This window comes from Aedes albopictus, chromosome 1 (genome assembly GCF_035046485.1).
Source record: "Aedes albopictus strain Foshan chromosome 1, AalbF5, whole genome shotgun sequence".
In the NCBI taxonomy this organism is placed as follows: Eukaryota; Metazoa; Arthropoda; class Insecta; order Diptera; family Culicidae; genus Aedes; species Aedes albopictus.
In genome coordinates, this window is record NC_085136.1 from 102260976 (window position 1) to 102273637 (window position 12662).

Consider the following 12662-nt stretch of genomic DNA (forward strand, 5'->3'; position numbering starts at 1 on the left):
ACCTCTCCAGATTCCTGAGAGGAACCTCTCCAGATTCCTGAGAGTAATCTCTCCAGATTCCTGAGAGTAATCTCTCCAGATTCCTGAGAGAAATCTCTCCAGATTCTTGAGAGGAATCTTTCCAGATTCCTGAGAGGAATCTTTCCAGATTCCTGAGAGGAATCTTTCCAGATTCCTGAGAGGAATCTTTCCAGATTCCTGAGAGGAATCTTTCCAGATTCCTGAGAGGAATCTTTCCAGATTCCTGAGAGGAATCTTTCCAGATTCCTGAGAGGAATCTTTCCAGATTCCTGAGAGGAATCTTTCCAGATTCCTGAGAGGAATCTTTCCAGATTCCTGAGAGGAATCTTTCCAGATTCCTGAGAGGAATCTTTCCAGATTCCTGAGAGGAATCTTTCCAGATTCCTGAGAGGAATCTTTCCAGATTCCTGAGAGGAATCTTTCCAGATTCCTGAGAGGAATCTTTCCAGATTCCTGAGAGGAATCTTTCCAGATTCCTGAGAGGAATCTTTCCAGATTCCTGAGAGGAATCTTTCCAGATTCCTGAGAGGAATCTCCAGATTCCTGAGAGGAATCTCCAGATTCCTAAGAGGAATCTCCAGATTCCTGAGAGGAATCTCCAGATTCCTGAGAGGAATCTCCAGATTTCTTCGAGGAATCTTCAGATTTCTGAGAGGAATCTCCAGATTCCTGAGAGGAATCTCCAGATTCCTGAGAGGAATCTCCAGATTCCTGAGAGGAATCTCCAGATTCCTGAGAGGAATCTCCAGATTCCTGAGAGGAATCTCCAGATTCCTGAGAGGAATCTCCAGATTCCTGAGAGGAATCTCCAGATTCCTGAGAGGAATCTCCAGATTCCTGAGAGGAATCTCCAGATTCCTGAGAGGAATCTCCAGATTCCTGTGAGATATCTCCTGAGAGGAATGTCTCCAGATTCCTGAGAGGAATCTCTCCAGATTCCTGAGAGGAATTTCTCCAGATTCCTGAGAGGAATCTCCAGATTCCTGAGAGTAATCTCCAGATTCCTGGGAGAAATCTCTCCAGATTCCTAAGAAGAATCTCTCCAAATTCCTGAGAGAAATATCTCCAGATTCCTAAGAGTAATGTTTTCAGATTTCTGAGAGGAATCTCTCCAGATTCTTGAGAGAAATCTTTCCAGATTCCTGAGAGGAATCCTTCCAGATTCCTGAGAGGAATCTTTCCAGATTCCTGAGAGGAATCTTTCCAGATTCCTGAGAGGAATCTTTCCAGATTCCTGAGAGGAATCTTTCCAGATTCCTGAGAGGAATCTTTCCAGATTCCTGAGAGGAATCTTTCCAGATTCCTGAGAGTAATCTTTCCAGATTCCTGAGAGGAATCTTTCCAGATTCCTGAGAGGAATCTTTCCAGATTCCTGAGAGGAATCTTTCCAGATTCCTGAGAGGAATCTTTCCAGATTCCTGAGAGGAATCTTTCCAGATTCCTGAGAGGAATCTTTCCAGATTCCTGAGAGGAATCTTTCCAGATTCCTGAGAGGAATCCCTCCAGATTCCTAATAAAATCTTTCCAGATTCCTGATAGGAACCTCTCCAGATTCCTGAGAGGAACCTCTCCAGATTCCTGAGAGTAATCTCTCCAGATTCCTGAGAGTAATCTCTCCAGATTCCTGAGAGAAATCTCTCCAGATTCTTGAGAGGAATCTTTCCAGATTCCTGAGAGGAATCTTTCCAGATTCCTGAGAGGAATCTTTCCAGATTCCTGAGAGGAATCTTTCCAGATTCCTGAGAGGAATCTTTCCAGATTCCTGAGAGGAATCTTTCCAGATTCCTGAGAGGAATCTTTCCAGATTCCTGAGAGGAACCTTTCCAGATTCCTGAGAGGAATCTTTCCAGATTCCTGAGAGGAATCTTTCCAGATTCCTGAGAGGAATCTTTCCAGATTCCTGAGAGGAATCTTTCCAGATTCCTGAGAGGAATCTTTCCAGATTCCTGAGAGGAATCTTTCCAGATTCCTGAGAGGAATCTTTCCAGATTCCTGAGAGGAATCTTTCCAGATTCCTGAGAGGAATCTTTCCAGATTCCTGAGAGGAATCTTTCCAGATTCCTGAGAGGAATCTTTCCAGATTCCTGAGAGGAATCTTTCCAGATTCCTGAGAGGAATCTTTCCAGATTCCTGAGAGGAATCTTTCCAGATTCCTGAGAGGAATCTTTCCAGATTCCTGAGAGGAATCTTTCCAGATTCCTGAGAGGAATCTTTCCAGATTCCTGAGAGGAATCTTTCCAGATTCCTGAGAGGAATCTTTCCAGATTCCTGAGAGGAATCTTTCCAGATTCCTGAGAGGAATCTTTCCAGATTCCTGAGAGGAATCTTTCCAGATTCCTGAGAGGAATCTTTCCAGATTCCTGAGAGGAATCTTTCCAGATTCCTGAGAGGAATCTTTCCAGATTCCTGAGAGGAATCTCCAGATTCCTGAGAGGAATCTCCAGATTCCTGAGAGGAATCTCCAGATTCCTGAGAGGAATCTCCAGATTCCTGAGAGGAATCTCCAGATTCCTGAGAGGAATCTCCAGATTTCTGCGAGGAATCTTCAGATTTCTGAGAGGAATCTCCAGATTCCTGAGAGGAATCTCCAGATTCCTGAGAGGAATCTCCAGATTCCTGAGAGGAATCTCCAGATTCCTGAGAGGAATCTCCAGATTCCTGAGAGGAATCTCCAGATTTCTGAGAGGAATCTCCAGATTCCTGAGAGGAATCTCCAGATTCCTGAGAGGAATCTCTACAGATTCCTGAGAGGAATCTTTCCAGATTCCTGAGAGGAACCTCTCCAGATTCCTGAGAGGAACCTCTCCAGATTCCTGAGAGTAATCTCTCCAGATTCCTGAAAGGAATCTCTCCAGATTCCTGAGAGAATTCTCTCCAGATTCCTGAGAGGAATCTCTACAGATTCCTGAGAGGAATCTTTCCAGATTCCTGAGAGGAACCTCTCCAGATTCCTGAGAGGAATTTCTCCAGATCCCTTAGAGGAATTTCTCCAGATTCCTGAGAGGAATCTCTCCAGATTCCTGAGAGGAATCTCCAGATTCTTGAGAGGAAACTCCAGATTCCTGAGAGGAATCTCTCCAGATTCCTGAGAGGAATCTCTCCAGATTCCTGAGAGGAATCTCTCCAGATTCCTGAGAGGAATCTCTCCAGATTCCTGAGAGGAATCTCTCCAGATTCCTGAGAGAAATCTCTCCAGATTCTTGAGAGGAATCTTTCCAGATTCCTGAGAGGAATCCTTCCAGATTCCTGAGAGGAATCTTTCCAGATTCCTGAGAGGAATCTTTCCAGATTCCTGAGAGGAATCTTTCCAGATTCCTGAGAGGAATCTTTCCAGATTCCTGAGAGGAATCTTTCCAGATTCCTGAGAGGAATCTTTCCAGATTCCTGAGAGGAATCTTTCCAGATTCCTGAGAGGAATCTTTCCAGATTCCTGAGAGGAATCTTTCCAGATTCCTGAGAGGAATCTTTCCAGATTCCTGAGAGGAATCTTTCCAGATTCCTGAGAGGAATCCCTCCAGATTCCTAATAAAATCTTTCCAGATTCCTGATAGGAACCTCTCCAGATTCCTGAGAGGAACCTCTCCAGATTCCTGAGAGGAATCTTTCCAGATTCCTGAGAGGAATCTTTCCAGATTCCTGAGAGGAATCTTTCCAGATTCCTGAGAGGAATCTTTCCAGATTCCTGAGAGGAATCTTTCCAGATTCCTGAGAGGAATCTTTCCAGATTCCTGAGAGGAATCTTTCCAGATTCCTGAGAGGAATCTTTCCAGATTCCTGAGAGGAATCTTTCCAGATTCCTGAGAGGAATCTTTCCAGATTCCTGAGAGGAATCCCTCCAGATTCCTAATAAAATCTTTCCAGATTCCTGATAGGAACCTCTCCAGATTCCTGAGAGGAACCTCTCCAGATTCCTGAGAGTAATCTCTCCAGATTCCTGAGAGTAATCTCTCCAGATTCCTGAGAGAAATCTCTCCAGATTCTTGAGAGGAATCTTTCCAGATTCCTGAGAGGAATCTTTCCAGATTCCTGAGAGGAATCTTTCCAGATTCCTGAGAGGAATCTTTCCAGATTCCTGAGAGGAATCTTTCCAGATTCCTGAGAGGAATCTTTCCAGATTCCTGAGAGGAATCTTTCCAGATTCCTGAGAGGAATCTTTCCAGATTCCTGAGAGGAATCTTTCCAGATTCCTGAGAGGAATCTTTCCAGATTCCTGAGAGGAATCTTTCCAGATTCCTGAGAGGAATCTTTCCAGATTCCTGAGAGGAATCTTTCCAGATTCCTGAGAGGAATCTTTCCAGATTCCTGAGAGGAATCTTTCCAGATTCCTGAGAAGAATCTTTCCAGATTCCTGAGAGGAATCTTTCCAGATTCCTGAGAGGAATCTTTCCAGATTCCTGAGAGGAATCTCCAGATTCCTGAGAGGAATCTCCAGATTCCTGAGAGGAATCTCCAGATTCCTGAGAGGAATCTCCAGATTCCTAAGAGGAATCTCCAGATTCCTGAGAGGAATCTCCAGATTCCTAAGAGGAATCTCCAGATTCCTGAGAGGAATCTCCAGATTCCTGAGAGGAATCTCCAGATTTCTGCGAGGAATCTTCAGATTTCTGAGAGGAATCTCCAGATTCCTGAGAGGAATCTCCAGATTCCTGAGAGGAATCTCCAGATTCCTGAGAGGAATCTCCAGATTCCTGAGAGGAATCTCCAGATTCCTGAGAGGAATCTCCAGATTCCTGAGAGGAATCTCCAGATTCCTGTGAGAAATCTCCTGAGAGGAATGTCTCCAGATTCCTGAGAGGAATCTCTCCAGATTCCTGAGAGGAATTTCTCCAGATTCCTGAGAGGAATCTCCAGATTCCTGAGAGTAATCTCCAGATTCCTGGGAGAAATCTCTCCAGATTCCTAAGAAGAATCTCTCCAAATTCCTGAGAGAAATATCTCCAGATTCCTAAGAGTAATGTTTTCAGATTTCTGAGAGGAATCTCTCCAGATTCCTGAGAGGAATCTCTCCAGATTCCTGAGAGGAATCTCCAGATTTCTAAGAGAAAGCTCTCCAGATTCCGGAGAGCAATCTCTTTAGATTCCTGAGAGGAATCTCTCCAGATTCCGAAGAGGAATCTCTCCCGATTCCTTGGAGGAATCTTTCCAGATTCCTTGGAGGAATCTCCCAGATTCCTGTGAGGAATCTCTCCAGATTTCTAAGAGGAAGCTCTCCAGATTCCGGAGAACAATCTCTTTAGATTCCTGAGAGGAATCTCTCCAGATTCCGAAGAGGAATCTCTCCAGATTCCGAAGAGGAATCTCTCCCGATTCCTTGGAGGAATCTTTCCTGATTCCTTGGAGGAATCTCCCAGATTCCTGAGAGGAATCTCTCCAGATATCGAAGAGGAAGCTCTACAGATTCCGGAGAGCAATCTCTCCAGATTCCTGAGAGAAATTTCTCCAGATTTCGAAGAGGAAGCTCTCCAGATTCCGAAGAGCAATCTCTCCAGATTCCTGAAAGGAATCTCCCCAGATTCCGGAGAGGAATCTCTCCCGATTCCTTGGAGGAAACTCCCAGATTTCTGAAAGGAATCTCTCCAGATTTCTGAGAGGAATCTCTCATCAGATTCCTGGAAGGAATCTCTCCATATTTCTAAAAGGAATCTCTCCAGATTTCTGTAAGGAATCTCTCCAGATTTCTGTAAGGAATCTCTTCAGATTTCTGGAAGGAGGAGAGGAATCCTTTGCCCGAGACGCTCTGGAAGGCTTCCGTTCCTCATTGAGAAACGCGAACTGTTTGATATTGTTATGCGAAAACTTCATGGGAAAATCCATCCCGTCCTATTTGTTTACCCTGTCTGAAATCGTCCCGTTGGAAACCGCCGACGAACTTATAACATTAATCGTTCTTTGTTTTGCGCTACTCACATTCAGGGACATGTTTTCTTTTGAAAATTTGGCGGAACGCGCCTGAAATTGGCACTTAAACTATCATCGCGAATATTAGCGACTGGTTGGTCAGCCCGAATAAAATCAACCACCTCAAGAACAATACATTTTCAATACATTCCATTATCAACAATAAGTTCTATGGTTATCGTATAGTATCGTTGGATTATACTAACAGTTACGATACAGTTGTAAACAATAACATTTATGGTTTGTGTCTTATCCTTCATTCAAGGAGACTGTCATGTGTCGCATTGCTATGACCCTCCACTCTCTGTTGTATGGTTGTAACAATACACTGTATGGTACGGTTACAATGCAGTGTATTGTATTTACTTTGCACCTTCGCTATAGGCAATTTTCACCACCCGGCTTTATTCGCGACCGATGTAGTAGGTGTTTGCACGGCTCAAAACATCCGGCACAGCATCTCCGGGTCGTTTCGTACCTTCTTTAATGTGTGCCTGTGTATGTTGGTTGTTTATAAACGACTGGTTTCTAATAATAAAGCCGTTTGTCCGACTGTGTATGGCAGCTGGATGGATGGATGGTGCACGCGAAAATGCGCACGATTTTTGCCATTTTTTAGCTTGGCTGGCCACCGTACGCCGACTACGCCAACCAACGCCGAAACGCCGTGGGTGATGATTTCATGGGATTTTTTCCCTGCTACCTACTTTATTTTTATGAATGAAAAGGTGGAATCAAAAGGGGCTTTTCCGTTTGGTTTGTGAATGAAATACGGACGTGCGGGTTTTGCGCAGGAAGATTTGAAAAGTTGGCTGAGTTCGGCGATTTGCGTCGAATTTAGATGTTTGCATCAACAAGCTAATTGGAGAAAAGCAGAAAGTAAAAAATTGAAGTAAAGGCCTTTCCAAGAAGCTCGGAACAGATGCGTCTAGATGTATAAAAAGGTTTCTTTAAAAGCTACGCATATCTCTTGGGAAGATCTGAAAGGCTCCTTTCAAGAAATTCGAAAAGGCCCCTTCGGAAAAAAAATCAAAAAGGCTTATTCGAGAAGCCTTTTTTTAGATGGTCAGAAAAGCTTCGTTTCTTGAAGGCCGATGTTATTGCAGACTTTTGCTCTCGAAGATCTAGACAACTATGTTGTTGAAGTTCTGGAAAATTGTTGTTGTTAAAGGCATTTGCTTTCCAAGAGCTCCCGATAAGGCTTCTGCTCTCAATCAAAACAGACAGAGTAATGACGAACCTCTGTTAGTTCCCTCGTAAAACGTATTTATGTTGGGCTGTCATCAGTCAGATTGCCCACCGCGATAAGGTTCAAACTCCGTCTTATCTACGTACGCGTACTACAGTCGATCTTCAACCGCTCTAGCAACGAGATAAGGCCTTTATGATACAACGGCTACGTTCCGCAGTCGCTATAAATAAACCCATCAAACAACACTGATAAGCGTCCACGCGATGATAGTTCACTCGTGTCACGCCGATGACTTTAATACCTCGCAGACAATCAAAGTCTTCAATCGACCCTATTGACGTCCCGCAGTCTAACACTTCCCGTCCTTCCATCCCTGTTTTGCAGCTCCGCAAAGAGCAGGAACTCCAGAAGCAGGAGCTGTGGCACGCCTTCCAGGAGAAGAACAAGCAGCTGGAGCTGCAGCACCGCCAACAGCTGGAACACAAGTTTCAGGTAGTTTCCGTAAGTTTGCCCCGGCCGCGAAGCCCCTTGTATTGAATTGAATTTCGTTGCAACGTTGCAGGAACTGCGCGATCAGCGCCTAGCCGAGGAAGCCGCCCAGCAGCGGGAACGGCGCGAACGCGAAGCCATGAAGCGCAAGGAGAAGCAGGACTTCAGCGCCAACGCCAGCTCCGAGGTGAAGCAGAAGCTGCAGGTTTGTGTGGATCGGGATGTTCTAGGTTCCGTGGAGGTCTAATACGTCTCAATCTTTTCAGACCTTTCTCATCCAGAAGAAGCAAGCGGCGGCCTCCAACGGCATGAACTCGCCGTCGTTCTACCGAAATTTGTAAGATACTTCAGAACACCTTCGGGGATCCCTTGTGTGACCGTGTAACCTAACGATCGCTTTCGTTCCAGGGGCGTCGTGAAATCCTCGTCCGGTGAGTCGATCCCGGCCGGTGCCGTGGTGGCCAGCTCGCACCCATACAAGATACCTCCGCCGCCGCCCTCGTCGATGGCCAAGTACGACTCGGACTTTCCACTGCGGAAAACAGGTAAGGCAGCGTGGTTGTCAAGGATCCCCAAGGCTAGGCAGTGTTGCCAGCTTTACTGGGGATTCGCCGTTTGTCATTATTGTGTTATTTTTCACGTGGTTGGTGTGATGCTTGAACTGATTTGATTGATTGGTACTAATGGGGTGGGTTTCCCTTGGGGGGGGGGGGGGGGGGGGGGGAGATTATATAAGGGCTCGTAGATTCCAGAGGAGTTTGGAGAACTTACCGGAAGGTTGTACACTTAGTTGATTACAACAATTACATTCTACGGTGCTGCGTCCATGAATCTACAGAATCAAACTTGCAACAGGAAGTGATTATGTATCAAAGTTGCAGATCGTAAGTTCAATTTTATTTCATTCAAGCAAGGTCCTACCTTACCATTCAAGACTTCCCGGAGTCTAAGTTAGAGGTGTTGAATACCTAGCAATAGCTTAAAATATATCAGAACAAACTTCGTAGAGGTTCGAAGTGATGTAGAACTTTTCTGTATTGTGTACAATGTTAGACAAGACAAGTCGGACGCATTTCCAAAACGTTCTGGAATTCAGATCTTGATCATCTACACGCTCAATGATGATTTCATTGATGTTACTGGATGTCCATAGCGGGTTTTTATGTCATGCTGGACCTTTGCTGATCTTCTATTCTGGCAACAACCTCAATGCTCCTTCAGTAACGCTATTTCACGCTACACCACTCAAACGGTTTGACCAACATTGACTCCGCCCCCAGGTTGGTGGTTGAGTTGGTGCTGTGTTTGACCGTGTGTTATGCTGTTTGACGAACCGATTTGGCAGTTCGTCAAACCGATTTGACGGTTGACGGTTTGGTCGGCAAAAATCAAACCAGTTTGATTTTACTCAAACCAACGGTGGACGGAGCCAATGTTTGACGAACCGATCGTACCGTGTGTAGTGTTGTTGCACAAACATAGTGCGACTCCGAATGGGGGATGATGTTGGTGCAACCAAAGTGACATGTTGGTGCAACACGATTTGGCAGTTCGTCATACGGTTTCAGAAACATTCGCTGGTTCGACCAACCTGGGGGCGGTGGCAATGTTGGTCATTCGAGTTCCGCCATTGCGCGAAGATAACGTGCTTACCAAACGGAGCGTGAATAAAATCAGTTTTCGGAAATTTTGAACAAGTTATCGTAGTTTTTTCGTGAATTGTGAAAGGAAAAAGACTTTTGAGAATAAAAAACTAAAAAACCAGGGTGAAATCGAAAAAAAAACCAAGGAAATCAGAAAGTGAAAAATCAGCATCGCGAGAGCCGCCATTTTGGCCGGTCAACGAGAACATAACCCCAAAATGGACGGAGTGAAAAAACCACCGGACCCACCAGAGGAAACAGATGAAGACGTGAATATTACCGACTGGGCAGGAGCAGCAAGTCTATCGGCACAGCAAGCAGGACAATATCAACAGAGGAGGGAATACACGAACGTAGTGTACACAGAAGCGGACACGGGCCCATACCGAGTGTATTTCGAGCTACGGAACAACGATGGAGTACAAAGGATCAACAAGTTCGCGGTGGGATCCACGCTGCGAAAAAATGAAAAATTCAAGCAGTGCATAACGGACATGAAGCAAGTCGGACGAAATCGAATTATGGTCTTCATCAGCAGCTACACCAAAGCGAACGCGCTGGTGGAAGAAGTAAACAACAGCACAACGAGCAGCTACAAGGCATACGTACCACTACATCTGGTTAGCGTGACGGGAATAGTCGACGGCGTTCCAGCAGACATCAGCGAGGAAGAGATAATGGGTGATATCGCAAGTGACGTGCAAATCATCAGCGTAAGGCGTTTGCACCGCTGGGTGGACGGCAAAAAGATACCCGCGAACCGAATCAGTGTGAGATTCAGAGCGAATGTTCTACCCGATCGTATCCGCCTGTTCTGTTGCTGCAGCAGGGTAAGGCCTTTTGGACAAAAACTAACGGCATGTGGTAAGTGTCTCAGATTCAACCACCGCGAAGACAGATGCAAAGGAAATCGAAGATGTAGGAACTGTGCCGGTCAACACGACACGGCGGAAGAATTCCAGCATTGTCGAAATAAGCCGAAATGTGCGCACTGCAGATCAGAAGACCATACAATGCAGGACGAAAATTGCCCGGAGAAAATTCGACAAAAGAACATCAAACTGATGATGGCGAAAACAGCAATAACGTTTGCAGAAGCTAAGGAGTGTTTCCCGCTAAGGACCCACAACACCTATGCACCGCTGGAAGATCTCAACGATTTCCCAGTGCTAGGCGAATCGTATGCAGCAACCCAACATGGAGAGTCACTGAGACAGCAATGGCAGCGAACAAACCAAGAGCGAGAGAGGATCAAAGCAGCAGTCAAAACATACCCCGACCAACCGAAAAAGCAAACTAAACAAGGAGTCAAGAGAGCGCGGAAAGAGGAGACCCAAAAGGCAGGACCAACAAACGCAATGAAAGCAACGAACGAACGTGATCGAATACTGGCAGAGGAATCGAGCAGCACCAAGGACGGTGTCGCACTGAACAACCAAACCACCAGCGAGAAAGAGAAATGGGAGCACCTGATGCGAGAAGCGCGCAACCAAGCGGAGCAGACGGCTAGCCAAGCAGTAAAAACGACGATGATGACGTTCTACACTGACTTTCTTAGTCAGTTGGGAAACCAGGAGGAAATCAAGAGTAAGTTTAAGCAATGCACACAAAAATATTTTAACTTAGCGAATTCAGTAGTAGAATGCACAAACATTTCGAAATAAACCAACATTACAGGTTAGATACAGATAAACACAAATTTCTAGCTCAAATAGGTAAATCGTAGTATTCAATAACAAAATTCAAACCGTTAAAAGCTTTACAGTGTAACATACAAAGTTTAGAGAAACACAAGGCGGAATTACATAGAGTCCTCGTCGAAGGAAGCTATGAAATTGTTTTGCTATCCGAAACATGGACGAAAGGTGATTTGGAACAAAGTAACCGCTACAAAATCCCTCGATACCATTTCATCGCTCAATCCCGAAACGACAACTATGGAGGTGTTGGAATTATGCTACAAAACGAGTACAACTACCTGGCGATCACATTGCCGGCTACGTCAGATTGGACCCAAGTCTGTGGAATAAAGATATGCTCCCTAGACATCGTAGTAGTGTCGGTGTATATCAGTCCTGATATACCGGCGAATGCATTCGAAGATGATATCACCAAAATCGTTAGCAGTTTGGATGGGCACCGAAAAGTGATATTAGCAGGAGATGTGAACGCACATCACTACGCTTGGGGGAATGAAAAGTGCGACAGAAAGGGGAATATCCTAGCAGATATAATCAACAGTAGCAGGTTTCTGATAGCAAATGATGGATCCAGCACATTCGTTCCGATTCAGCTAAACAAAAAGGCCACTTCAATCGATATAACGTTATGCACGGCTGAACTTTTCGCGGATATCCAGTGGAAGGTTCTCGACTTCAGTGTAGGTTCTCATCACATGGCCATCGAGAGCAGTCTAAACTCCAATCAAATTGCAACAACGAAATACATATATAACAACTATAAAATCTGTGAGGCGATGACTAACCTCGATCCGATGGTAGTGAAAAGTGTAGAGGATTTGATACCAGCAGTTAAAAAAACCTGTAGAGCGAATAGGAAAACAGACAAATACGTTCCAAAACATTGGTGGACAGAAGAGGTAGAACAGGCCTGGGTAGAAAAAACTGAAGCAAGAAGACAGTTCAATAGAGTATCTAGTCAATGCAACCTAATAGAATTCAAGAAAAAGGCAGCCATCTTTCAGAGACTGAAGAGAGAGGAGAGTAGGAAAAAGCTAGAGGAGTTTCCGAAGGAAGTTAATCCATTTTCTAGTTCGAAAGAGCTGTGGGGAAAGATAGGAAGATTGACAGGCAAACGATGTAGAAGAAAGGAAAACAACGTGATGTATGACAACAAAGAGGCTGCCGAGGCTTTCCTAGATGAACACTTCGGCAAACACGACCCGCAACCGTGGACGGAACCAGTGATACGATCTACAGGAGATGTAATAGACAAAAATAAGTGGGATAGCATACTGGCGAAGAAATCCAAACCATCAGCCCCGGGAGAGGATCGCATTTCGTATGAAATGTTAAGGAAACTAAACCCGCAAGTTGTCGAAAATCTGTTGATGGACCTAAACAGAATGTGGAGGAGAGGATTCCCGGAAGATGCGCTGCGATCTATTCGGATTGTGGCGATTCCGAAACCCGGTCGAGACCAAACAACCCCATCAGGAAAGCGCCCAATCAGTCTAGTACCCACGATAACAAAGGTAGTGAATACAGCAGTCTTAGAGCGACTCCAAACAGTCATTGATGAGAGGAACATTCTACCACCAACATCCTTCGGTTTCAGGAAAGGACTCTCTACAAACACATGTTTAGAATTTATTGTCAACGAAGTAAAAAACTTAAAGCGGCAGAAAATGAAGGTTGCGTTGATCTGCGTCGATCTGAGCAACGCTTTCAACGCGGTCA

At 45.0% G+C, this 12662-nt stretch overlaps 1 protein-coding gene across 6 annotated transcripts in view; it reads left to right on the forward strand.

Annotated features, from left to right (window-relative positions):
- Positions 1 to 12662, forward strand: part of LOC109409427 (histone deacetylase 4) — a 276927-nt gene that overhangs the window by 247868 nt on the left and 16397 nt on the right. For 3 of the 6 annotated variants that reach the window (XM_029854844.2, XM_062845123.1, XM_062845128.1), the window contains 4 exons: positions 7496 to 7612; positions 7674 to 7805; positions 7867 to 7937; positions 8009 to 8145. In XM_029854844.2, the coding sequence (XP_029710704.1) occupies positions 7496 to 7612; positions 7674 to 7805; positions 7867 to 7937; positions 8009 to 8145 (457 nt within the window). The remainder of the gene's footprint in view (positions 1 to 7495; positions 7613 to 7673; positions 7806 to 7866; positions 7938 to 8008; positions 8146 to 12662) is intronic. The other 3 variants (XM_062845125.1, XM_062845124.1, XM_062845127.1) reach the window with 3 other exon arrangements.